Source organism: Monodelphis domestica, chromosome 7, assembly GCF_027887165.1.
Source record: "Monodelphis domestica isolate mMonDom1 chromosome 7, mMonDom1.pri, whole genome shotgun sequence".
NCBI classification, from domain to species: domain Eukaryota; kingdom Metazoa; phylum Chordata; class Mammalia; order Didelphimorphia; family Didelphidae; genus Monodelphis; species Monodelphis domestica.
In genome coordinates, this window is record NC_077233.1 from 216,106,145 (window position 1) to 216,133,734 (window position 27,590).

The following is a 27,590-nucleotide window of genomic DNA, read 5'->3' on the forward strand; positions in this document are numbered from 1 at the left end:
TAATTTTCAAATAAATTTTATTTTGTTTAAAAAATAAGACATTTCTTTACCTGTGAAATCTAAATAAAGACTTTATAGTTTGGAATTTGCTTTGTATGTGTGTGTATGTGTGTGTGCATGCACACATGTTGCACATGCACTCTCTGTTTAGTAATCATCTGGCACATGGTTTGCCTTCTTCAGGCAGGTTTAGGGTTATAGCCTGATTTAAACAGGACCATCAGATAACTCATATACAGAAACAGGCCACTGAACCTGCTCTTGGTCATACAGTCTCAAGTGATCACGCCCTCTAGGAGACCTCAGGATGAGCTACATTGTTCACACCTCACATACCCTTCATGGGAAAGAGGATTTCATCTATTTTCCCAGCTTTGGGATATGCTGTTTACTGCTGAGTTAGTAGCAGTCAGCTTCATTTTCTTCCAATATTCCTACAGTGGCCAGCATATCCTGCAAGAGGGACTGAGGACTTTTCTCAATGTGGTCACTACTTTTAGCTAGTGTTCCTTGAAGTTCCTCCAAATCTACTGACCTTAGGACTTCTAGCACATCATCAGGCCCTTGGCAATCAATTCTGTCTGTATCCCCACCAGGCTGACCCTGGTCCCTTGCTTTCCACTTCCTTAGAGTGGTTTCCAACCAAGCAGTGCTATGGGTTCCTAAGGATGCAGTGCAAGCTTCCCCACTCCCTTGCAGGCTGCCGTGATGAACCAGTTTGGCCTTTAGGTACAGAAGGATATCACAGGACTTACGGGCCACTGGTCTGTCACAGTCACATAAGGCGCTAAATATAAATTCAAAGAGTTTCACACGGCAGAGCATCTGTAGTGATTCAGTAAGGAGGGTAGACTGAGTCACTGAGGATATTTCAACAGCATAGGGGCACTCAGTCCCATACTGCCCAAGGGTTTGAACAAGAAAGACCAAAGCCAGTTCTAAACCTTGAACTCTGACCTCCCAATCTAAATCACAACTCACAACCTGGAGCACTTTGGTTACAAATTGCTCCTTATCCTTTGACACATCTGTGTGACCTTCCCTCAGCCACTCAGTGAAAACCTGGATCACAGCCCTCCGAGGGAAGCCTTCTGAGTCAGTGGAGAGGATTTCTAGAAGTTCCAAGAACAGGCTTTTCTAGAGAAAGCAAATACAAGGAATGAGAAGGGCAAATGGGAGACTGAGGCATGGTACTGAATTGGATAAAGAAGTATATTTTATCTTAATGTTAAACCTCCTTTGTGTTGAACCACTCAGGTTGCCTGAAAGCAGTAGAAATGAACTGCTCTTGGGTAATTCTCACTGCTAGAATGTATTATCTATTGGCAGTCAAATTAGATAACAAAATAACTATAAACAAATGACATTCACCTAGGTGGAGAAGCTAGGTTTCTTTCTGTCTCCTACCTTTTCATCATTTTTGCTCTCGGTGCCAATAGGGTTTGAACACAGGCCTCTGCTGGACAACTGCCCCATGGCAGTCACGGCACTTGCTCGGACGTAACTCTCTGGATCTCGGAGGAGATCCTCTGCAAGCTCTGGCACCTCCGAAGAGAGGAGAGCTTGTCTGAATCCAGCCCGCCCTGGAGACATATATCCAGCCACAAAAACAAGGCTTAATGGTCTACGCAGCCACGTGGTTTCCAATGCAAACACCTTTCTGTCCTATTAACTCCCAGCTGACAGCACCCTCCCATTCGCTGCTCCATCCTGCGTCCAACCACTGAGGGCTGGCCAGAAGCCCACAATGAGCAGCTACACACTGTCTTCAAGTCAAGTCTTCAGTCTAGGGCAGCTGCCACCCCTTGGAAGGGGTTTGTTTTGACTGGAGACCAGCCTGGTAGGTAGCACAGGATTGTCTGGGGCCAAATGCTCTGTAAAGCAGCCCTTCTCAAGCATGAAAAGGTTAAATTTTTCCTTTGGACACTTACCTCCCCAGTGTTTCGTTAGGTGGGTAAGGAATTCCAGGGCTGAGTCCCTTACCTCCCAGCGAGGGCTGCACAGCCGTTTCTGCAGTATTGGGAAGAGATCTGTCAAAAAACAAAAGGAAAGACATAAATCAAGAGTTGGGGTTAGACCACTCCTGGCTCCCAATCCAATGTCCACATCTTTTGCTTTTTAATGCCACTAGGCTTGAGTACCCCTTGAGTACCCCTCGCCAATTATGCTTAATAGAGAATCCAGATGGGGGTGGGATGAGCCTACCAAAGATCAGTCACTTATAAAGCCACTCAGTAGCTGTGGTTCCTTTTCAGTTTACACCAATAGCGACTGCTTAATTACCTCTAAGGAAATGCTGGGTTTGTGGGCAGAGGTCACTGGAGGTAGAGGTTTTGGATAAACTCAACAGCCATTTGAGTGTGGCCTGAAATGCCTTCTTCAGAACCTAAAATAGGGCAAAGAATGACTGTAAAAATCAAAAGGGAATGCTGTTCTTCCAGCTCAGTTACTAGTTAAGGTTGCTTCTTTAGTATCTGCTACACAATGAGTTCTAAACAACGGCTTAAGGATAGGGAAGGTTCTCTCTCTGCAAGGTGGAAGAGATGGATTGGAGGTTTTAGAACCAAGGGAAGACCAAAGACTACATCTACACCTTGCTAACAAAAAATGGGGTCACTTTTTTGCACTGGCAGATGGTACTAATGCTTGCCTTCTCACTGAAAAGTAGGTGCTGACAGAATAGTCCTGGTTGTTTGACTAACTGAGCTCTGATCAACTTATTTTCCTAAGTCTAGAACTCACAAACTTCACAAAGGTAGCTACTCTGGTCTCCCTATCTGAGAAACAAAGAGGTTGGAACTTGAGTGGGTCCCTTTTCAAGGGCTAAATCCCATGACACCATGCCCTTTATCTGAACACTACTACTGAGTGGTCCCTATACAAGTACTGGTTCGGCAGTCAGGGCTATCTCTTGGGCAATCCAGAATGAGCTCTTAAAAAGTGATTTCACTGGAAACAGTCTATAAAACTAGGCTGTACTATGACTTGTAATGTGTTTTCATCAGATGATAACTGCAGCCTGCAGGTCTCCACCCTTTCTTCCACCCTTCTGTACTTACTGTAGGACTAGAGTCTGGGCTCCTGAGGTACACCAGAAGGATCTCAACTACTCGTCTTACCAATTCACTTGGGCCTAAAACAGACAGGTAAGTATGAAAGACAATAATAAAACTTGCCCATGTTTAGTATTTAGCATTCTGAAGTTTAAACAGTACCTTACACACACTGAGTCACCGGCTATTAGAGTAAGAATCAGCCTTCTATAGCTTCAACCTCTTCATTTTATAAAGAAGTAAACTAAGACTCAAGTTACTTGGACAAAGTAAAAAATTTATTAAGTAATGAACCCTCAAGGCCCTAATTTGTTATAATGACTCCCAAGCCAGTACTTTCTACCACACCAATAGCACCTCAAACAAGTCATAATCATCAAGAGACTCTCTGTCTTGACTGGCAAAATGTAAATCTTAAGAAGAAAGTAATTTCTCACACAGTAAATGAACCAGAGTCCAATTCCTTAATAGATTACAAATGACAAATTACAAAAGGAAATCTAAAAGGAATTGGCTGTAAGGGCAGTTAGGAGGTTCAGTGGATTGAGAGCCAGGCATATAGATGTATGGTCTTGGATTAAAATCTAGCCTCAGACACTTCCTAGCTGTGGGACCCTGGGGCAAGTCACTTGGACTCCCATTGCCTTAGTCTTGGCTGCTCTTCTGCTACGGGCAGAAGATAAGGGTTAAAAAAAAAAGAAAGAGGAGTTGCCCAAAGCTTATTTCACACAAAACTAAAAAATTAGGTTTGGATTCAATTCACCAAAGATAGAGGCTTATAGAACTTAAAACATTAATTCTTTATAAGAAAAGAAAAATTTCACTTACTTGCCCCTTGAGAAAGGGTCCCTAGGAAATCAAGTGCTGATCGCTGAACTCTGAAGCAACCAATCAAGATATTACAGAGCCTATCTCCAAAACTGGAGGCTGGAGTGGCCAAGCCATTACAGAACTGTAATACTGTTATTACAGCACTGAGCAAAGGGGCATGTGGCCAATCTACTAGCAAGTGGTTCTGAAAGACAAAGAAATGACAAGTTTCTAGTACAAATACAATGATCGTGAGGCTTTGGGGAGGCATTTCATGATTATGAGGAAGGGCTTCATGTTCCATACCAGAGGCTGCAGCTCTTCCAAATGAGCCAGAGTCTGACACAAGAGACCAGCACATGATGATTTGGAGGAGAGGAGGATATCTGTGATCACAGAATCATTCACAGACTCATCCAGCAAACCTTGAGAGGTAGACAAGAATTGTGTTTCACAAGGCAATAAAGACTAAAGGAAGAACAACATTCATGAACCAGGAAAAGTGAATGAAAAAGGCACAAAATTCTCTAGGCCCTCCTATACCAGGAATAATCAACATGTCACAAGACCACATTTCAAGAAGCTTTAATTATACATCAGACATCATACAGCTCAAAAAAACCAGAAAGGATGCCAATTATGAATCCATTTAATGGATGAAGCTAACTACTTCAGAAACAAAAATCAAACTGTCTAAATGTCACTGTGAACCCACAAAAGATTCAAGAACTAGAACCAGGTGTCCTTACCCATTAGACCCAGGTACTATTCAGGAATTTTAAAGTGACCAATTATATAAGGACCCAAAACCTATCAATCACTTGAACATGAGGGCAGCATGTTTACAAGTGGAGAGCCAATGTCATTTTAACATCAATGATGTGTCATACCAATAGCCATGGAAGCGCCCTCATTCACTCTTAAGCTAGATTTTTGGGCCACTTATTAGAGACTCTTATCTTATTCAATATATCTTTATTCTAAGATAAGCACTTCAATAATGTATCAGCAGCAGCAAGTGGAGAGGCTACATTAGGGAGAGCTAGGTACCTACTTACCTACTCTCCTTCCCATTGTTATATTCACCCAGACAAATGATACATTCTGTACTCAAATCTCCTACGTTGCCCTTTTGGGCCCATGTAACCTTAATTGTTCCAGTCTTGCTTCTCCACGGCAACCTACCTGGGGATCCATAAGGCTGACAGGCAGCTCGCAGAACACAAGCTAGTGGCTGAAGCAGGATGATAAAAGCCTGGGTCCTTAATGTCTGTGGACTTTAAAAGAAAATGTATATATATATATACACACATATATATATATATAATATATATTTCCTTCCTTAATATTAAAACTGCCTCCCAACAATTCAAAGAAAAATAAAAGAAAAAAGAACATCAAATAGTCATGTTTCTTCCTTCTGTCTCTAGGAAGATGAACAACTACTAAACTATCCTAAGACAGATGAATGTCCATCCAGTTTATTTTTAAAGTCTTCTAAGGATAGCATCATTTGCAACTTCTATTGGTAGCCTGCATTCATGTGTTCAGTCATGCTTAAGAGTAAAAAAGGTTTTCCTTAAATTGAATAAAAAAACTCTTTTGGCATAATTTAAATTCATTCTTCAAATGCCAGAAGGAACAGATCCATGTCCTTATAATGGCCTTTCAAATAGTTGAAGATTAAGTTATTCCTTAGTTTTATTATCTCTATGCTAACCACTCAAACTCTTATATTCTCCACAGAGGGCTTACTTTCCATCCCTTTAGTCATTTCTGGGGCTCTTCTATCAATCCTCTCCAGTGTGATCTGGCAAAATTAAGGGACAGAATAGGGATGGGGGTTAGATCTATAATGTCATTGATATAAGGAAATTTCCCAGATGAGGAAACTCATTCTACCAATGCAGGTTAGCACTTTCTCTGCAATTTATGGTCTAGAGAAATGCATTAAGCACCAAGGTCAAGTGTCTTGCCCAGGTTGCATGACCATTGTATGACTTGTGGGACTTGAACCCAGGTCTTCATTGGTTCAAGGCCAGCTCTCTACCTACTGTACCACTTTGTCTCTTGGAAAAATCAAGCTGGAAATAAAGAGCTAATTTTCTAACTTACTCTAAGAGATGGGCCATTCTGTCATTTTCTAAGCTTTGGCCTTGGCTAGTCAAGCAGGCCTACTCATTGCCCCAAGTCCTGCTTTCTTGATTCCATGTTCTTATTCATAGCACTTCCCTACCTGATCATCCTTCTTGGCCATCTAAAGACCTTCCAGACCCACCTCAGTTATGGTTTCCATGACACCTTCTCAGATCTTACCAACCATGATGACCACTCATCTAAACTCTTGCAATACTTATTTTCACTACCACTTATTTGCTCAGCATATGCCTGGTTTACAATAATTCAAATAATAATCTAATAAAATAAATAACCTGATAAAAAATATCTTTTAAATTGTTACTTAAAATTTTTTGTCTCAATATCCAGTTTCCCAGTTTTTTTAAAGGGGAAAGTATATGTTTTATTGTATCCTTATTGTATATGAGATGTATGTGTATTCTTGTAGATACTTAATAAATATCTGACAAATATTTTTGGTTGATTAAATGATATAACAACATAAACTACAATTCATACCAGTCCTTGAGATTCAAAATGCCTAAAGCCAGGGGCCCTGCTTGAGTCGGACTTAGACGGTTCAGGGCCTGTGTTGACAATGTCCACAGATCACATTCCAGATGGCTGAACACAGGCGAGCTGTAAAGACAGAGAACCAAGGAGAGGCAGTAACATCTTACCCTACATAAAGATCCAATAAGTGCAGAAAATGGCACTGTCAGCCCCTCTGTACCTTAACCACCATTTATATCACCAAAGCATGCTTTCCTTGATAACAGAATCTTTTTTAAAAACCATCTTGTTTTTCATCTATACCTTTGATTCCTTTTCCATTTAGTTTATGTGCTGCCAAAGAAAGTACTCCTTTTTCATTTAAAGAAATGTTCTCAGGGCAAGCTCACTCATTCTACAGCCTGCCACAAAGCATACCTACAGGGAATTATTCTTAAGTAATGATTTAGCCAGAGTGAAACAATCATATTCCTTATAACTTTACCGTGCCATACTAAGGAGCAGATCCACCAGTGAATGTGCAGCCAAGAGTGGTTCTTTCTCCAGGAGTGATCCCACAAGTGGATTCATCTGCATCCAAAGGACTTCTGTCCACAGGTCATGGCAACGTCCAAACAATGTGGTCAGTACATTCAATGCCTGTGTGATCTGAGGGACTGTCCCTGAGCGAAGGGATTCTTCTATGTGTTCTACAATCATTTGAGCACATATTGGCCAGTCACAGTCCTGTGTATTGAGGGGTGAGGCTCTCCTGGAACGCATGGTGAATCCCAGGATGTGCACAAGCAGCTGACTAGCTGCTGAAGCAACAAATAGGCTGTGATCTCCTTGTAAGGAGAAAATCACATCAATAGCACCTAGTTAAAGAGGAGAAAAGAGAAAGAGAATTCAATTATGAACTACAATTCAGATTTTATACTGATATTTTATATCAATTCAATGCAAGAAACTTTTTTATTAAAGATCTACTTATGTGTGGAGATAGAAGTAATTATCAGTTTAGATAAGGAAGAAAATACAAGCACTTTACAAATATTTTTTTCATTTGACCCTCACAACAACCTGGGAGATAGGTGCTATTATGACTCCCATTTCATAGTTGAAGAAACTTAGGTATACAGAAGTCACATAACAAGTATCTGCAGCCAGATTTGAACTTAGATCTTCCTGACTCCTGGTCCAGTGCTCTATCCATTGAACTATCTAGCTGCCTCACAACAGGCAGTCTAATCTCTGCCTCCAATGAGTTTATAACTTAAGTATGGGATATGACATTAAGAGAATTATAACAACTTCAGCTTACAAAATAAGAGACATGGCTATAATTTATACTACTTCAAAGATGAGAATATAGGAATTTCCTCTACCAATCCCCACAAATTACCATTTATCTGTGACTTAATAGGTAAATCCTACAGTGTTGCCTAAGCACAAAGGTTCAGGAACTTGTACAGGACCACACAGCTAGTAAGTATCAGGGACAAAATCTGAAACAAGATTTTCACTAACTCTGACCTCAGCAGCACTTGATCTTCAATACTGCTTACCACTAAAATACTTTAAATATTGTGATTAAAAATGAAAAAAAAAGAAAGGCAGAGACAATAGAGTTAACAAGAAATAGTCGACTGAACTTTGTTCCATAAAAACAAGTCCTCCAAACAGTTCTAGAAAAATCAACAAACTAAATCCGGATGAGATATCCTGAAAAAGTCACAGGGAGTCATTTATTCAAGTCAGGTCAGCATAGGAAGAGGTACAGAGGTCTGCATACAATACGAATGGGATCTGGCGAGGTCTATGCCCACAGCATGTAGAACAATCCAGTGGCTAGGGAGAGGCTAAATACAAACTCAATAAAGAGAAAGCATTAACAGGACAAGACCAGACCTTCCCTATAGAATTGTGCAGAGCCCAGTCCTAATATGAAGTCATGAAATAGATTGGAAGAAGAAAAAAAAAAGAATCCCACCATAAAGAAATATTATGGTGGGAAATATTATGGTAGGGACATTCAAGACACAAATGCAGAAGGACTCCAAATATTTACAAGCAAAGATGAAGAAAAACATAATTTAGGCATATCTTTGACTAGAATTCCTGGAAGAGATGAAGCAAATGTTTTTTAAAGTGTTTAAAAATACTTTTATAAATAAGAGTGTGCTTGAGGGAAAAAATGGAAAACAAATGAGTTATGAAAGAATTAGAAAGGAAATTAATAATATAGCACAAGAAGTACAAAACCTTACCCAACCAACAAACTCCTTGAAAATCAGAATAGCCCAAACAGAAGTCAATGACTCCATATGACAAGAAATATTAAAACAATGCCAAAATATTGGGAAAAAAATAGAAAATGTATGTAAAGTATACCTCATAGCAAAAACAACTCATCTGGAAAATGGATAGAAGAAAAAAAAATTCAAGAATTACTGGCCTATCTGAATATCCATGGCCAAAAAAAAGAGGGGGAAAAAAGATCTTAAAGATACTATTTTTGAAAATCTTTTTTTTTTTTAACCCTTACCTTCCGTCTTGGAGTCAATACTGTGTATTGGCTCCAAGGCAGAAGAGTGGTAAGGGCTAGGCAATGGGGGTCAAGTGACTTGCCCAGGGTCACACAGCTAGGAAGTGGCTGAGGCCAAATTTGAACCTAGGACTTCCCATCTCTAGGCCTGGTTCTCAATCCACTGAGCTACCTACCCAGCTGCCCCCTATTTTTTAAAATCTTAAAAAAAAACTGCCTGGACTTCTTAGAGTCAGAAGGTAAAAAGGAAATAGAAAGAGTCTATTGAGTCTATATGCCCTCTTGAAAGAAACCCCAAAATGAAAACTCCTGGGAACATGATAGCCAAAATCCAGAGCTTCTGGGTCAAAGAAAAAATACTGCAAGCAGCCCTCTTCCCCCCAATCCAAATATCAAGGGGCCGCAGTGAAGGTTACTCAGGATTTAAAAGCTAATACTATAAAGGAGAGGAGAACTTGGAATAAGATACTTTAAAAGGCAGAGGTCATAGGCTTACAGTTAAGAATAATTTAACCACCAGATATCCAGATGGAGAAGTGATGCATTCTGAGTGAATATTGAGTATATACATACATATGAGCAAATACCTATATACATGCGTGTCACATGATGTGGTTATAGTGGGAGTTTGTTTGCTTGGCTATCTGTATTTATTAATAGAGTTGGGGTTTTTTTGCTATCTTCATGCAAGGGGAGAGGATTTGGAACTGAAAAAACAATTTTAAAAAAGAAATAATTTATCTTTATTTTTAAAAGACTGGCTTAAATTTCAAGGATGATAGAGAATGGTCTTCTAATTATTCTTAAATGTTGTCTTATTCTGATGTGTCTTCTAATAGAAATAATAAACACAAAACTACAATCCAAAGTTAAAAAAAAGAATAATTTACCCAGTAAAATTGTGTATTAGCCCAGGGGACAGGGGGGGCGGGGAGGGGGGATGAACATTTTAATGGAACAAAAACTTCTACACGTTTCTGTTAAAAAGATCAGAACTGTATAAAACCTTTGAAGTTCAAACACATTAGTAGAGGATACATAAAAAAGGTAAAATAGGAACAAATAATTACTGGGACTAATAAGGTTAGACTGTTTAACATTCAAATATGGAGAGATGATATATGTTTTGCTCTCAACCATATCATCCAAAGTCTGGAGTCATGAAAGGAGTCTTAATTTGACAAGGCCTATGAGTGATTCAGTATATAAAGCAGGGTAAGACAAATACACTAGAGAAGAAAGGAAGGGAACATTAAGGGAAATTACTGCACATAATTAGAATACCTAAGCAGATACCTATATACAAATTAGAAGAAAGGAATGAGAGAGCATCAACTTCATTCTTGTCTGAACTTCCCACCTCAAAGAAACACATATACAAAGTTGAGAACAGAAATATATTTCACGAGCCTAGATTTGAAAAAAGGAAGCTGGTCTGAAGACTACTAGGAAAGCTCCGAGCCCACAGAAGATCCAGTTGGCACCCTGAGGAACACTGCTGGATACTCCTGTTAAAGAGAATTCTCTTTGAGCCAGTTGATTTCTTACTTCCCTTTAAAAATGGGAGTTGTCAGTGGATTTATAAAATATTCTATGTTTGTCTTCAACTTCATATTCTGGGTATGTGGCAGCATAATCCTGGGAATAGCAATATATGCACGTACCAGCAAAATCGGTCAAGAGATCATTCGTGGAGAAGCATCTGGAATGAATACACGTACAGCTGCAAATCTCTTGATAGCTGTGGGTACCATTATCATGGTCCTCGGTTTCCTGGGATGCTGTGGTGCTTTGAAGGAAAATCGTTGCATGCTGCTCTTGTTTTTCGTTGGATTACTTGTGATTGTGATTATTCAGATTGTAGTAGGTGTGGTAGGACTGTCCTTCAAAACTAAGATTGAAAAAGCTTTTAAAAAGAGTTTTGAGCATGAAGTGATGACTTTGAGCAAAGATGATCCTCAGTCTCAGACATTTCAAAAGAACTTGGAGAAAATGCAAGAGAAGTTTAAGTGCTGTGGCTTGATCAGAGGAGCAGCTGACTGGGGAAAGAACTTCAACAAGTATGGTGGATCATGTGAATGTACAAGTTCTGTACTTAATGATTGTGTAGACTATCCGGGAAAACATGTTTACAGAGAGTCATGTGGTCAGCATATTATTAATTACCTGAAGAAAAATATGGTGATTGTTGCTGGGGTTGCATTTGGAGTGGCAGTGATTGAGATACTTGGCCTGATCTTTTCTTATGTTTTATGGCGCCAGATTGGTCCAAACTAAAACTGCAGGAGTTACACTGTTGCCTACCAAATCGTCCTTTTCACAATTTGCTCTGCTTAAAAACTAAACAAAAGAAAACTGTACAGTTTTGTCAAATAGTAGCCAATTTGTTAAAATATTCCGTTTTGTAGAAAGCATGGATACCTTTCGTTGTGTACCAGATGTCTTTTAAGAGTTGTGTGACATAGGAACAAATGATATTGATGTATATTTTTATTTAGAATAAAACACAATTTGTTTTAATTGAAAAAAAAAAGAAATATATTTCACTCAACAATGAAAAAGCAGGGAAAGGAGGAATTACAAAGAAGATAAGTTAAAGAGATTAGTCCTAAGCAAAATAAATTCAAAAGATATACAAAAATATTTATAGTTCCTTTTGAGGTAGAAAAGAACTGGAAGGGGAAAATGATGAAGGCGATGGCTTCAAAGAAATATTTGAGACTTGTAGGTATTGATGCAGAATGTACTAGTGAAACAATGTCTACAATAATAACATTATGGTTAAGACAACTTTGAAAAAATTAAGAATTCTGACTACTATGATGACAAACCACAATTGCAGAGGACTAATGATGAAGCTTGATATCCACCTCCTGATAGAGATGAAGGACTCAAGAGTGTAGAATAGTACATATTTTTTGGACAGGGCCAATAGAGAAATTTGTTCTGCTTGAATATACGTATATGTTTGTTAACAAGGGTTTTTTTTTTTCTTGTTCACAATTGGGAATGTAGGAGGGATAAGAGGGTGAAAAAACAAGTTTTTGCTGATTATATATATATATACATATATATATATATAATTTTTTAAAAATTGAATAGTGAGGAATAGCTAAGTGGCCTGATACAGCCAGGCCTAGAAACTGGAGGTCCTGGGTTCAAATCTGCCCTCAGATACTTCCTAGCTATGTAACCCTGGGCAAGTCACTTAACCACAACTGTCTATCCCTTACTTCTCTTCTACCTTGGAATCTATACTTAGTATTGATTCTAAAACAGAAGGTAAGGGTTTGGGGGGAGGGGGAGGAGAAACGTGAGAGTTTAAATAGCACAAATAATAGACAGCATGATGAAAATTTATAAAACTAAAAAAAAAACTTGAAATCTATTTTTTGTTTATATAAGTCCTACAGTAAGAAGAGAGGGAACCCCCACCCAAAAAAAACCCTATAACATTAAGGTATAAATTCAATGCTTTGCATTTTGGAGTACAAAACTGTAGTGGTTTAGACTCTTGGAATGTTAGAGCTGGAAGGGACCTCAAAAGAAACTCTAACCCAACTACTTCATTTAAAACTACCAAGCAAGCTCTCAGTTTGATTTAGGAAGTGAGTAATAGGTGTGGCTGAAAAGAACAGATTTAGACCCAAGAGACCTGGGTTTAAATACTAGTTCTGATACTGTGTGATCTCTGGCAAATTCCTTTACTTGTCTTCACTTGCCTCAAATATAAAACTCCTTTAAGAATTAACACTGAGAGGTTCAAAGAGATAATAACTATTGAGTGCTTTTAAACTTTACTATGGAATGTCTAATAGCCTATCATATATGTGGACAGGAGTCATTCTTTACCCACTTGATGTTTCCAAACTTGAATAGATATGAATTTAATTTAGGAATCTCTGTAGCGTTTTGGAGCTGGATGTAATCTACATGATGGTACTCAGAAATATGAGAAATCTAGAGGGAGCAGCTTCACTTCCTTTTTGGTCACCACAGTGGTGGCAAAATTCTTTGGTGAATATAGTTTAACAATTTGCTTAACATCAGAGGGTTGTTAAAGTTAATGGTATCATTACATCTATCAGAAATATTGTTTAATCTTAAAAAAGTTTTGTTATGATGTTATTTTTGTTATAAAAACAAAAATCACCTTCATATCTGAAAATAATCACTCATTTTTACAGGGGATTAGTATTCTATTATATTCATTTACCATAATTTGTTTAGTCTCTCTGTAATTAATGAGTATCCACTTTGTTTCTCATTTTTTTACCATGAAAAGTGCTGATACTAATATTTTTGGATATAATATGGGGCTTCTTATTCTTTCTTTGAGCTCCCTAGGGTATATTCCTAGGAATGGGATATCCAAGTCAGAGTGAGAATTTTAGTCCCTTTTTTGGTATCGTTTCAAATCTATTTGAACTTTAACATATATGTGGGAGATACAGCCTTTAAGGCTACATTTTGTTCTTCCAAATCAAATACTTTCTTGTAATCACGAAGTATAAATAGTAAAGTCTCATAATGAATTATATAACTACAAAAATAGTCTTTGCTAAAAATTATCATTTGCAAAAGCCTGTTTGTTCCAATCTCACATTTTATCAAAGATAACCCTTTAATAAATACATATCATTACAAGATTTGTAGAGATTAGAAAGTAAACATATGGGTCAGTAATTATTGATGATCCACAGGTAGAGTTTACCTATAGGTATAATTAGGCATAGTTTTGGCTTAGTCCTCTAGGTTATTATAGTGTTAATGAATTTAAGTGCCTGTGTAGCATTAGTCACAGAGACCCTGAATAGGAGAGCTTAAATGTCTTTTGAGTGAACTTATGAACTGGTACAAAGAAAGGAGGGTAGCTTTTTGGATTTGGTGAACTATTTATTTACCAGTAAGCTGTTTATTTTTAATTGATCTAGACGCATTTCCATTGGCAAGCACCTGGAAGGCTGCACCTGTATAATGTTGACTCAAGAGTATTTATACTTAGTAAAAGTATAAAAAACGTATCTTTAAAATTTTTTGTCTCACTGATTCATTCTCTTAAGATGATATACTTTATAGTATACCCAGGCAAAAATAATTGTCAATTGATCTTATGTAGTTAAGATGTATTATGATAGCATTAGTGATTTTTTATTATGATTTATCTTCCCTTTTCTCAAATAACCAAAAATAAAAAATAAATTCATCTCTCTTCATTCTTACCTCCTGACTTCCCTTCAAGTCTCAGCTAAAATCCAACTTTCTGTAAGAAGCCTTTTAAAATATCCCCTAAAATACCAGTGCCTTCCTCTGAGACTATCTCAAATATTGCAATTCGCTCACACCCACATAGTTATATATAATAAAAGATATCACATATATAATAATACTACAGGTAAAGACATAAATAGTTTAAAGTTATTTGCATATTGTTTTCCCCCACTGGATTGTGAGCTCATTGAGGGTGAAAACTATGTTCACCTTTCTTTAAATTTCCAGTGCTTACCATATTGCCTTGGCAAAAGTAAGCATTTAATAAATGCTTGTTGACTCCTGAAAACTGAGTCACATCCAACACGAACCTCTTCAAGTATGTACATGGTATATAATATATATATATATATTATTATATGTACTATAATAGTGTGTGTGTGTGTGTGTGTGTGTGTGTGTGTGTGTGTATGATCTGGCCCAGTTGTTTTACCCTCTTCCTAACTTCTATACTACTTTTTTTTTAACCTTTACCTTCTGGTTTAGTATCAATTCTAAGACATTAGAGTGGCAAGGGCTAGGCATTTGAGGTTAAGTGACTTGCACAGGGTCACATAGGAAGTATCTGAATTCAGATTTGAACCTAGTTCCTCCCAACTCTAGGACTGGCACTCCATCCACTGTGCTATCCACCTTGTCCCTTCCATACTACTTTTGAGGGTACCACTATCCTCCCAGTCACTTAGGCTTGCAACCTAGATGCCATCCACCTTCTGATTCCTTATTCTCTTATCTTCCACATCTCTCACACAACCCCATCTCTCCTCCTCATCTCACACATGGATCATTCAACAGCCTTCTAATTAATCCCCCTGATTTAAGTCTTTCTGCCCTCGAGTCTATCCACCACTCAGCTGTCAAAATGAACTTCCTAAAGTACATGTCTAACCACATCACTCACCTATAATCAATAAACTCAAGGGAATCCTTGTTGCCTCAAGGATCAAAAAAACATAAAAGCCTTTCTTTTCTGGCTCTTGCAGCCCTTTGCAACCTGCCTCCCTTCACCCTATCTGCCAGACTCTGCAATCCAATGACTTCCTTACTATTCCTCACACAAGTCACTTCATCTCTAGAACCTGTGCATTTTCTCTGGCTGACCCCCATTTGTGAAACACTCTCTTTACCTCTGCCTCCTAGCTCCCCCTTTGAGTCTCAATTAAAATTCCCACAAATAGCATTTCTTCCTTAATACTAGCACCTTCCCTCTCAGCTTATCTCCAATTTATTCTTTATCTAGATTGTTTGTACATATCTGTTTGCATGTTGTTTCTCCCACTGGATTTGTAAGTTCTTTGAAAGCAGGGTCTATTGCAGCTTTTCTTTGTATTGCCAGGGTTTAGGATTGTACCTGCCACAAAAGATGTTTGATAAAGGCTAGCTGACTTATCTTTCTTGCTTCTTCATGTGGCACATAAGATGTTAGAATTAAAATGTGGGAGGTTCCACTATCATTGGTCAAGAAAGGAAGTATTACAGAGCTACTAATAGTTCTGTTTCCCCTCCACACTTTGTCTAATGTCCTTCAGTTTCACCTTGAAATACTCTTAAGATGATCTGTCTTAACTGAATCCCAAGCCAGACTTTCTGCAAACTCATTTTTGGACTCTACTGCTCCCTACTGTTTTATGAAGCAATTAATACTGATGAGTTTTACCAGCTTCCTCCAAGAGGTTTTGGGAGTTTATACTCTAAACATACATTGCACTTGGCTACTATGTCTCATTTCTTAAAAAGGAGATAATGTGTCCACTGGTTGAGATGATTTCCCTCCCTTTTTGGTCTACTTATTATAACAGCTTTACATCAGCTGAATTACATCAGGGAAATGGTGATAATGTGTTATGTCCAATTCTATTTTCCATTTTTAAAAATATGCAATAATTTGTTAAAATGGGTCACAATGGACCTTTTTTATTTGCACAAGATATCTTTTCATTTTTATCCTTTCTTTGAATTTGGTGTAGAATTTAATCTTTCATCTAACAGGTTAATGGTCTGACTGAATAGAATCAGGTGATGCTTGTCATATCAGTAACAATATGAGTAATAGTTTCCTATCTGTTATGAGTTAATTTTACTTTTTTGTAATTCTAACTCTCTTCTTAAAGAAAGAAAAATAGAGAAAAAGCATTTTCTTTGCCTATTCATTCTTCTAGTTCTATTAAGATTCTGCATGCTTTCCTTGATGGTTATTAAGTGCTCAATAAAAATACATTACTTCCATTGATAGTTACAAGTTCTTAACTTTTAAAAACATTTTCAAGTATTCAAGTAGGGATAAAACTTCTGGATGGACTACATGTCTGTAGCCTCTCTCAGTACTACTTTCCAATGTATCTTTTTCCCCATTCACCCCTATTCCCACTTTTGTGATGAAGTCACCAAGTATTACAGTACAGGTTGATATTTTGGAAGGCAATTTGGAACTATGCCCAAAGGGCATTAAAAGACTGCCTGCCTTTTAATCCAGCCATACCACTGTTGGGTTTATACCCCAGAGATAATAAGGAAAAAGACTTGTACAAAAATATTTATAGCTGCGTTTTTTGTTTGTGGTGGCAAAAAATTGGAAAATGAGGAGGGGAATGGCTGAACAAATTGTGGTATATGTTGGTAATACTATTGTGCTAAAAGGAATAATGAAATGGAGGAATTCCATGTGAACTGGAATGACCTCCAGGATTGATGCAGAGTGAAAGGAGCAGAACCAGAAGAACATTGTACACAGAGACTGATACACTGTGGTACAATCAAATGTAATGGACTTCTCTACTATCAACAATACAATGATCCAGGGCAATTCTGAGGGACTTATGAGAAAGAATGTTATCCATAATCAGAGAAAGAAGTGTGGGAGTAGAAACACAGAAGAAAAACTGCTTATCAGGTTCAATGGAGATATTATTGGGGATGTAGACTAAATGATCACCCTAGTGCAAATATCAATAATATGGAAATAGGTTTTGATCACTGACACATGTAAAACCCAGTGGAATTGCTCATTGGTTTTGGGAAGGGGAGGAAGTAGGGGAAGGAAAGAACATGATTCATGTAACCATGAAAAAAATACTCTAAATTAATTAAATAAATGCTTAAATTAAAAAATATAATAAAGTACAGTTGATATGGAAGGTTGTATATCAGGATCTTTGTAGAATTTCTCTACATCACTTTCTGTAACATATGTTGATACATAAATTTCTGTTCTTGCTGCTGCTTACATTCAGACAAATGACCAAGATCCCAGGACATGGTGCTTCTTGCTGTTTCTGGATGAATAACACACCTAATTAATTCTAAGGAAAGCCTATAAAGCCATTCTTTTGTAGTTTTTAATTTCAGTTGTAATAATAATGTCAACAATGATATGATTCCATTTTTCCACTCAAACAAAGAGACAAAGACAAAGAGAAGAGGTCCAACATTTAAATTAATAATGTTTATAAACACTTTAAAACCTATGTGATTCCTAGTTCCATCTGCCTTTTCAACCACTGCCAGTCTCTGCAGAAGCATAAGACTGCAGGACTGAGAACCACATGAAAAGGTTTTATAGATCTGTGACCAAAGTCATCAATGACCAGCCTCCTGGAAATCAAACTGTAATAGACCTCTAGGTAGAACAAAAACTGGTAAGCACTGGGTTTTCACTGGAATAGACTTCAAGAACATGAGACAATTTCCACATGACAACTGGGAAATATGAACAGGATTTTTATAAAAGATTATTCTTTTAAATGAAAAAAATATAATGCACAGGTATGAAACTGGATTTAACACTGGACCACCAAGTTCCCTGGATAGTTTACCCTGTAATCTTTCTGGGATCTCAGCTTTTATGAATTAATTTTGATAAGACTGAGAAATTTCCCTACTCAGACAGATTAACTGAGCTGATTATTTCTATATTTCTATAGGTTCACATACTAATTCTTTAGAGGAACTACAGTCAATTTTGCTTTAACACTTGTAAAAATTTGAATTTGCTCCAATGCGAGTGACATATTAAGGAACATTTGAGTCTAACTTGAATTTTGGTTTGCTTATGCATAATTTCTTTCTTGAGAAATGGAGATTAAAGGAAACTTTACCACTTTACAATAACTCAAAAACCCTTCCAAGGCTCACTTCCAAATCAAACTTCAGTCACTTAAAGTGACATGTTCATTGCATGTTTTCTAGTATAGTAGGAGTTGTGGTCAGAAAAGTTTGATTCAGACATCTCCTCACACACATCGTCCATCCTGACTGATTCTAAAATGTAGAGGCCTGACATTTTGACCTGGTCAATTTACTCAAGACTTTGCCAGACCGAGGACTTTAAGGCTACCACTATTTATGATAGTATTTATGTATTTCTTATTATTTAATATTTACAAAACTGTGCTACTTATTGAGTTCATATCTTCTGTCACTTAAGTTTTTTAGCTTTGTGTCCCTCATCTCAGTTTTCCCATAAGCCCTATGGTTTTTATTGAATAAGATTTGCATAGCTTGTTGAGCTTGGTGCTTCTGGGGAACACATATTGAACTATAACAGAACTGACTGTACTAAGATTAATTTGAAAGGTATTTCTGAAACACCTAAGCCAGTCTTAGGCAGCACCTTTTGGCTTCTTCTGTAACTTCTTGGCTCTTCTGACACTATCCAGGAACCTGGTACATGCCTATTAAGGCTTCACTGTGCAGTGTCCTACATAATTTCTCTTCCTCCTCAACCTCAGAGTCAATACACATTTGACTCTGGAAGAAAGTTGCTTTTAATATCTTCCCAGTTAAAAAGGTTATATAACATACTAAGATATTAAAAGCTGGTATGGCTTAATAGATTTATATACAAAAATAGATATAGATTATAGACATCAGAAGGCCATGTTGAAATTGCTACTATCATAACAGGCTTTCTTGAGCTGACATTGGGAACAGGAGGATTTCTAGCACCCTCATACAACCTGCTTGCTTTGTCTACCTCTAAGAGCAATCTAATGCAATGGGTCTCAGAGATGTTTCCTGGGAAGCAGGAGGCATTGGTACTCACCACAGTCACATAGGAACTGTACAGCCCTTTCATGCTGTACCATGCTGCCCACACCCTGGATCCAGCCGCTTCGCACAGAGGGGTCCTCCCAGGCTGGTCTGCTGAGGGGCCCCGCTTCACTGAAAAGGCTGAGCAACACCTCCCCCTGCTGACTCAATGAAAAAGAAGCAGAAATGTGAGGACCTGCCAGTCAACATTTCCTCTTTGATAGTTGAGAAAGTAATAGGAGATGACATTTATATAACATTTTAAGGTTTGCAAAATGCTTCCAACAACAATGTCTCATTATGACATTTTAACATCCTACTGCTTAAATTCAACCTGAGAGCTTTTTTTAGATACTGTGATTTAGATGTTTTAATAAAGGTGCCTGCCACTGAGAAAATCATTCTGTCTTCCCATATTTCTATATCTACTTGTGCAAGGCAGCAGTTTTTTCTCCCATAAAATATTAATAAAAGCAGCCCCATCAATGTTCTCTTTACCTTTAAGCAAGGAAGGCAAATTTTTAGAGAACACTTCAGACTACCACACCCACAGTCTATTACCTAATTAACTTTCCTAAAAAGTATGAGTAATAATATCAAGTCACTGACACAAACTTTCAATGGCTCCCCATTACCTAATGGACAAGTTCAATCTGATAAGCCTGGAATTCAAAGCTTTCCATAGGCCTGCCTTGACAGCCCTATCTCCTATGACATCCTGAAAAAAGTCCTACGTTTCAGCAAAACATTCCCCACACATGATTTGTGTTTACCTGCCCCCATGCCCTTTGCTCAGTCTGCTCTACAATGAAATAACTGCCTAACCTTTATCCACTAGCTAAAACTGTTTGTTTCATGAAGCCTTCCCTGAATCATCCTTAATAGAACTCTCTTTTCTTCTCCTTAATTAGAAACCTTCTGACTCATTGTGCTTGCCTAACCTTCAACCTCAGGAACCTACTTCCCTATTTGGTGCAACCAACATTTATTTACTGCATTTTTATGATCTTGGAGACATAAAGATGAAAAAAGACATAGGCCTACTCTCAAAGAATTTATGTTTAAAAAGCAGAAGGAAGACACACATTTATCGAATGACTATATGTTTTAAACAGAATGGCCCAAGAGATTCAATGTGTAAGAGAACACTTCTTTTTGGGGGGAAAGACAGCAGGGTATATGTACTCCAGAGAAAAGGGTACCTAATCTGGATCTCAAAGGCAGGGAAGGATATCAATAGATAACAATGTGGAACAGTATACTGCAAAGAAGTAGGAAAAGGTATAATGAGAACGGGGAAGAATAATTTAATACAGTTTGTTTAAAGCCTAAGTATATGAAAGGGCCTATAAGAAATAAGATTAAAGGGGTACAATGAAGATGAAGCAGGGGTATATGAAGGGCATGAGAGACAGAATGAAGAGTTTATATTTTATTTGACAGGACATAATAACAGCTCCTACCACCCAGGACCATTGTGTGAGGATCAAAAGAGATAAAATTGTAAAGCACTTAGCATAGCAACTGATAGTATGTGACTATGGCATTTATTCATATATAAACAAGATTTATTTAGGATAAACTGGAGGCCAGATCAGAGGGAAGAGAATGGGTAAAGGTTTCTTGCAGAAGGAAGGATTTGAGCTGAGGCTTGCAAGAAGCTAGGGAAGCCAACAGAGGTGAGGAAGGAAAGAATTCCAGATATAAGGGGTAGCTAGATGGCTCAGTGGGATAGTGCCAAGCCTGGAATTGAGAGGACCTGTGTTCAAATCTGGTCTGAGATACTTCCTAGCTGTGTGAGCCTGGGCAAGTCAAATTATCCCCCAACTTCAGCCCTTGCCACTCTTCTACCTTAGAACTGATACTAAAAAAAAGGTTAAAAAAAAAACTAAAGGAGTCAGGATATGGAGTGTTTTGTTTGAAGATCACAGAATAATAATAATAGTATTTATATGGTACTTTATGATTTGTAAAACATTTACATTTCAAATTTTAACAAGTTTTATCCTCTTAACAACCCTGGAAAGTAGATACTGATTATTATCTCTATTTTATAGAGGAGAAAACTAAGGTGCCCAGGATCACCCAGCTAATAAGTGCCTCAGGCCACTTTGAATTCAAGTCTCCTTGACTCTAGGCTCTTTTCATTGAGTCACCTAGTGCATAGAGGAAGAAAAGTATAAGAAGACAAGAAAAGTAAGAAAGGGACAGGTTTTGAAGGGTTTTAAAAGGCCAAAAAGAAGATTAATATAGAAGTCAAAGACAGAAAAAAAGGGTCCAAGAAATACAAAATCTTTGTGGTAGCCAAGAATTAGAAACTAGGTACTTATTGATTAATCGATAGCTAGAAGAACTATAGCATATGGAATATTATTGTGCAATAAGAAATAACAAACATGAAGAATTCTGAAAAAATGAGAGGTGAACTGATACCTGTGAAATTAGGTCAAATAAGCAAGAAAACCCAATATACTCAATAGCTAATAATGTAAATGAAAAAAAATCACCAAAAGGAAGCCACACTAAGTAACTAGAACAAACAGCAAAGGCCCTGGAAAACAAATAATATTTCCCTCATCATGGCAAAGAACTGTGTATGTAAGGAGGGGAAGATTACCAGGCAGAATGTAAAGTGCTGTGTCAAATGTCACCCAGATTTTGCTTGTTTTTCTATGCCATGAGGGAAGTTTGAATCTGAGAGAGGGGGAAATTCCCCACAAAGATAACGACTGTTACTTAAAGGTAAATTTGTTGTTGCATTTTTTTAAAAAAGAAATATCAACAGCACCTCAACTTTCAATGAAGTATATTCAATGAAATTCCTTTTCAAAGGAATATTCTTTTAAAAGCTAATTTTATAACCAGTCCTTTTTTTATGAAACATAAATGGTCCACATTTTCATTGTATACTATAATTTCTATGAATAGCCACTATAGATTATTACATAGGGTCTCTGTTGCAATCATTAAAGGCATTCCCCCAATCTTTGCCCTATGAAATTTTTTTCTCACTCTTCCTGCTTTTCTTGCTTTGTTACTCTTCTATCTCCCCTTTTATTTAGGTTTCAGGCACCCAAAGGCACTATTTGTTCCAACTGTGGCTTTGAAGGCTAGGAAAATTACTGAATCCTGTTTATAAGCTTCGGATTTTCCATGTTCATATTATTTTTAATTCTTACACAGTTAAAGATACAAGTGGGAATAGTGGCATAAAGCTAGGTAAAGCTTTTCCAAGGAGAAAGGACTCATTTAGATCAGAACTGTGATTTCTTTAGTATAATGAATTTTATATAAGGAAATCTCTTCTACCAGTGCACGATCAATGACTATTCTCTAACATGTAGTCTTGGAAACTAGTAAGTCTGAGGTTTGAAGCACCAGAGGTTCAATGATATACAAAGGGGCCACAAGGCCAGTTGAGGCAGGATGAGAATCCAAGGTTTTTCCTGAAACTAGAGTCAACTATACCCCACTGACCACTCTGTTTTTCTAGATACCTTCTTTCTCTCTAGGTTTTGTGACAACTTGTAGGACCTACTTGTTGACTTTTCTGTCATCTCTATCCCAACCCTAAGGTATCACCTGGATTTTCTCTCATTCTCTTTCTCTGTTATTTCATTAGGTTCCACGAGTTTAATTACTGCCTCTATGCAAAGGACAGACAAATCCAGCCACAAGTTTTCTCTTGAATTTCTAGTCCTGCATCACCAACTGTCTAGTGTGCATTTCAAATTGTCGAACACAACTCAAATCCACCTCTCTATCAAACTTCCTTATTTTTGCGGATGTGAAACACTTTTTTCTAGTCTCCCAAGTTTATAAATGTAGCATTATCCTTGGATCCTCATTGTCCTTTATCCCTCATAGCCTAATCATTACAAGCTTACTATTTCTACATTTATCACATCTCTCCCATCTGTGCCCCTCAATCTTCAATTCTTCAATGTCATTAATCCATCCTCTGCACAGAAGTGCAGTTGCTTTAAGCCAGAAGTGACTACTACTCCCCTCCTCAATAAATTCCAGTGTTTTCCTATTACTATTACAATAAAATATAAACTCATATGCTAAACTTTTAAAGTCCTTAACAACCTAGCCTTAATCTTATTTTCCAACTTTATCATACATGACTCTCCTTCCTGTATTCTCTATGATCCGGTCAAATTGACCATTAGTTGCTCACACTCTTATTTCTCGTGTTTTCTACTGGCTGTCCTCTGTGCCTAGAATGTGCTCTTTCCTAACCTGTGTCTCAAAGAATCCCTCACCAAGAGGATTCAATACTACCTTCTACACAAGACTTTTCTGATCTCATACAATTGCTAGTACCCTCCCTAATTACTTGTGTTTTTATTCTGTGATCATGTACATGTGCGTGGGCATGAACACACAAAGACCCAGAAGACAGACAGACAGACAGACACACATACACACACACACACACACACACACACACACACACACACACAGAGTATTACCTCAATGGAAGGTAAAACAAGGTCTCTGACAAGGTCCGTTTCATTTTCTATTTTTCTATCTCCTACACCTAGCACAGTACATGTCACATAGCAACCACTTTTTAAAAAATGCTTATTATAAGATGAGTGATTGCAGTTTACAAAGTAATTTCCCCACAAAAAAAAATCTGAGGTAAATTCTATAAGGTTCAAGGTAAATTTATTTTCCCAAAGTTCATATAAGCTAATAATTAGAAGACCTAAGGCTTAAGAAACAAACAAACAAACAATAAACTAACTTAAGTCTTTCCCCCCCAAACCACAATCCCTCCGGGGCCTATTAGTTCTTGTGTCCATTCACAGAATCATAATTTTGGAAAGGATTCATTATCTATTTAATCCAGTCCACAGTTGAACAAGAGCTCCCTCTACATAAAAAACAGCAAATTGACATTCAGCTTCTGCTCAAAGACCTTTGGTTGAAAAAGAAACACTTTTGGATAGCTCTAATTGTTAAAAAGTTTTATCTTATCATAAATTTGTCTCTTTGAGGTATCCATCCTTTGTCCTAATTCTGCCCTCTAGGGCCAAGAAATCTAATTCCTATTAGATAAGTCAAGAAGACCTCTAAGCCTTCTCATCTTCAAGCTAAACATCAGTCCCTTCAACTGATTCTCAAATAACAGATCTTCACTATCCTGGATATCCTACTCTTATCAGTCTCTATCTTATAGATGCCCTTCCTACATGTGGCACCCAAAATGTAAGAAAATATCCCAAATGTAGTCTGACCAAAACAAGAGTCAAGAAGGACTCCTATCTCCCTAGTCCTGGATACCATAATACCCTTAATATAGTCTGTATTAGATTCCTTGGTTGCCATATACCAATCCTGATTTACAGCTTGTAATCCACTATACATAAATATCTTTCTTTTCAGATGAATCATTATCTAACCACTTCTCAACATGATCCCTATGAAAATGACTTTCTAAACCCAAATATAAGACTTTACCATGCATTTCTATTAAATGTTATCCCATTTGATCTAATCCATTATTCTGGCCTGTCAAAATCTATATGAATCCTGACTGTTATCCACAATTAGCCATCTCTCCCAGTTATGTTTCATCTGAAAATTTGATAAGTATCTCTTCTATGCTTTTATCTAATTTACTGCTAAGAATGATAAATATCTCAGGGTCAAGCACTACTTCCAAGAACACATAGCAATATGGAACCAATCATGACTACTCTTTGAGCATAGCCATATATACCCAGGACTAAATCCATCTATCTGTTTGTACTACTAACTAGACTCTCTCTGTATTTATTCCAGGAAAGACTTTGTCAAAGGCTTTGATAAAATCTAAACAGCTACAGTATTCCTCTGATCTACTATATCGGTCTAGAAAACAAATCTTAGTGCTAGCTTCTTGAGAATTATTTTAAAAGTATCTATACAGAGCATTAGAAGTCTTTCTCTTTTTCTCAAGATATTTGGTGGACACCAATCTTTAATCACTTAACTATTTTCTAGAGATAGGGACCAAAGTTACAATTTCATTAGAATAATGAATTCCCAAAGAGAAAATTCCCTCCCCTAAGGCAGGCTAGCACCTTATCTGAGCTTAAATAATTCTTGAGTCACACATTCAGGATGAGTCAGAGGTAGGCCTTGAACCCATGTAATTTGCTTTTCTTGGCTTCAAAGTTGGCTCTCTAGCCACAAAATACATTTTATTCCAAATAGAATCAATTCACTTTTGAAGAATGCAAGTTTTAAACCATATCTCCAAGATAATTTACATTAAACCCATCTAGAGGACTGGGTTTCACACAAAATTTCACTATTATATGAAAGATATATAAAAAAATAGTTACGAATAGGCTTCTTTGAGTTATGTAAATGTGTGTGCACGTGCAAACACACATATATTCAGGGTGTCTCAAAAGTCTTTGTGCAGTTTTAAGCTATAAAAGTGCACCAAGTTTACTGAAGCATCCTGCATATCTATGATCACAGTTTCATTAGTCAAGTGAGAGATGAGAAAATATGTATATATATATATATACATATCACAAATGAATAGCCAGAGAACTGTTTTAGAAAATAAAGGAAATATAAAAACTAGAGGAAGACCTCCAGTGGTTTTAGAAGACCTCTATGGGAAATTTATATAAAAACAAAAAGACATCAAGAAGAATTATATAAAATGAAGTACAGATAGATCAATGGTTCAGTGAAAGACATACAATCAAATCATATAAATGAAATAATGGATATACTTAAAGTGTGAATTATACAAGTATATGATGCACATATGTATGCATGTCAGTAAAACCTTACATAGAAAAGAGATAAGGAAGGAAATTATATGTTGATAAAGGTACAACACTAAATACTAAAATATATGCACCAAATGGTATAGCACACAAATTCCCAAAGAAATTAAATGAGTTACCAGATGGGAAGAGATAGCAAGACTATATTAGTGGAGGACATCAACTTTCCCCTCTTAGAACTAGATAAATCTAACAAAAAGTAAACAAGAAGAAATAAAGGAGGTAAATAGAATTTTAGAAAAGTTAGATATGGTAAATATCTAGAAAAACTGAATGGGAATATAAAAAAATACCTTTTCTCATCAGTACATGGCATCTACACAAGAACTGACCATGTGTAAAAATCTCAAAACCAAATGCAAAAAAACCAGAAATATCAAATGCATCATTTTCAGACCATAAAAATAAAAATTATATTCAATAAAGGATGGTAGAAAGATTAATTGGAAACGAAAATAATTTAATACTAAAGAATGAATGGATCAAAGAACAAATCATAAAAATCATACATAACTACAATTGCCTATCAGCCAAGTTGAATTCTACAAGTCACCATAGCATCCACAACAGTAACCCCTAAACTCACCTGGAGGTACTGAAAACTGTTTTCATGGGCTGCAAATATTCCTGCAAGTCGTAGAGTAAAGGAGAGGATACTAGAACTCACATCTTGTAGTTTCAGTACATGAAAGAGCAGTTCTGTCAAGCAAGGATTCTCCTGTAACACCAGCAGACTAGATTCTGTGGAATAAATAAGCATCAGAAAAAGATGATTCTTCCATTACCTGTCATTTTAAAGAGGAAAATCTTTATTTATCCTCTTTCAAGCTCAAGGTACCCATTTCCCTCAGGAAACTCACTCTTCTGCAAAGTCTATCCATTTTCATAATAGTCATCTACCATAAGCAGAAGATTCTCTTCAATCTTACTTAAAATTATAATTTAAAATACAAAAAACCCTAATAATCCCCCCATAATCTTCCCCCTTAGAATCTATTGTAAAGTATGGTGGATAGCACATCCATTTATTTAGGTATATAGAGCACTGTTGAGTCATCATGTACCATGTCATAATTCTCTAAATACATCCATCAGCCTATGAGTAAACAGCGGACAAACACTACCACAATTACCTGCTTCAGTTACTGTCTTAAACCAGTCTAGTAGTTTTTCCAAACAGGTATCATCAGCTACAAACTGCTTTGGGTCTATCAAAACTGCACAGACAGAAGGTAGGAGCCGTGAACATTCAATGTCCATAGTGAATCCAGTGGGTTCTGTTAATGAAATGTGAAGAAAAAGAAAAAAAAAACACTTAGACCCAATATTCAAGGCAAAGTACAGCCACAGCAGAAACCAGCATTTGGTAGTCCCCTTCAAGTTATAGGTTTTGGTGTACTTGGCTAGAAATACCTCATCTCTTATTTCTTCAAGTAATTTGTAAATGCAACGGCCAGATTGGGTATG

At 37.1% G+C, this 27,590-nt stretch overlaps 3 protein-coding genes across 7 annotated transcripts in view; 2 read left to right on the forward strand and 1 right to left on the reverse strand.

The window, feature by feature from the left end:
• BRAT1 (BRCA1 associated ATM activator 1) lies at window positions 1–27,389 on the reverse strand. Of its 3 annotated transcripts, none has more exons than XM_056806476.1 (13): window positions 27,257–27,389; window positions 26,710–26,864; window positions 19,334–19,481; window positions 6,979–7,351; window positions 6,501–6,620; window positions 5,049–5,140; window positions 4,170–4,288; window positions 3,882–4,068; window positions 3,060–3,133; window positions 2,284–2,386; window positions 1,932–2,030; window positions 1,408–1,538; window positions 1–1,137 (listed from the first exon to the last, which is right to left on the reverse strand). In XM_056806476.1, exons 1-13 carry the CDS (start codon window positions 27,381–27,383, stop codon window positions 400–402), a joined length of 2,466 nt encoding a protein of 821 aa, XP_056662454.1. In that variant the 5' UTR covers window positions 27,384–27,389; the 3' UTR covers window positions 1–399. The 3 variants fall into 3 exon arrangements, with proteins under 3 accessions (XP_056662454.1, XP_007498456.1, XP_056662455.1); XM_007498394.3 differs by having other exon boundaries at window positions 1,408–1,583; XM_056806477.1 differs by lacking the exons at window positions 19,334–19,481; window positions 27,257–27,389 and having other exon boundaries at window positions 1,408–1,583; window positions 26,710–26,821.
• LOC103098936 (tetraspanin-8-like) lies at window positions 9,649–11,884 on the forward strand. The gene has a single exon (XM_056806480.1). The coding sequence runs from the start codon at window positions 10,582–10,584 to the stop codon at window positions 11,296–11,298; it is 717 nt and encodes a 238-aa protein (XP_056662458.1). The 5' UTR covers window positions 9,649–10,581; the 3' UTR covers window positions 11,299–11,884.
• The window catches only part of IQCE (IQ motif containing E), a 92,303-nt gene continuing 91,930 nt past the window's right edge, over window positions 27,218–27,590 (forward strand). For all 3 annotated transcript variants that reach the window (XM_007498399.3, XM_007498401.3, XM_007498398.3), the window contains exon 1: window positions 27,218–27,355. The gene's annotated coding sequence lies outside the window, so the exon portion shown is untranslated. The remainder of the gene's footprint in view (window positions 27,356–27,590) is intronic.

What these genes read in the sequence shown, in the direction of transcription:
- BRAT1 (XM_007498394.3), bottom strand. Translation starts at nt 27,383, where the DNA reads ATGGACATTGAATGTTCACGGCTCCTACCTTCTGTCTGTGCAGTTTTG. An exon ending in TGGAAGAGCTGCAGCCTCTG is followed by an intron (nt 4,069 to 4,169) that starts GTATGGAACATG and finishes TTTGTCTTTCAG; the next exon opens with AACCACTTGCTAGTAGATTG. An exon ending in GCCCAGACTCTAGTCCTACA is followed by an intron (nt 2,387 to 3,059) that starts GTAAGTACAGAA and finishes GCCCTATTTTAG; the next exon opens with GTTCTGAAGAAGGCATTTCA.
- LOC103098936 (XM_056806480.1), top strand. Translation starts at nt 10,582, where the DNA reads ATGGGAGTTGTCAGTGGATTTATAAAATATTCTATGTTTGTCTTCAAC.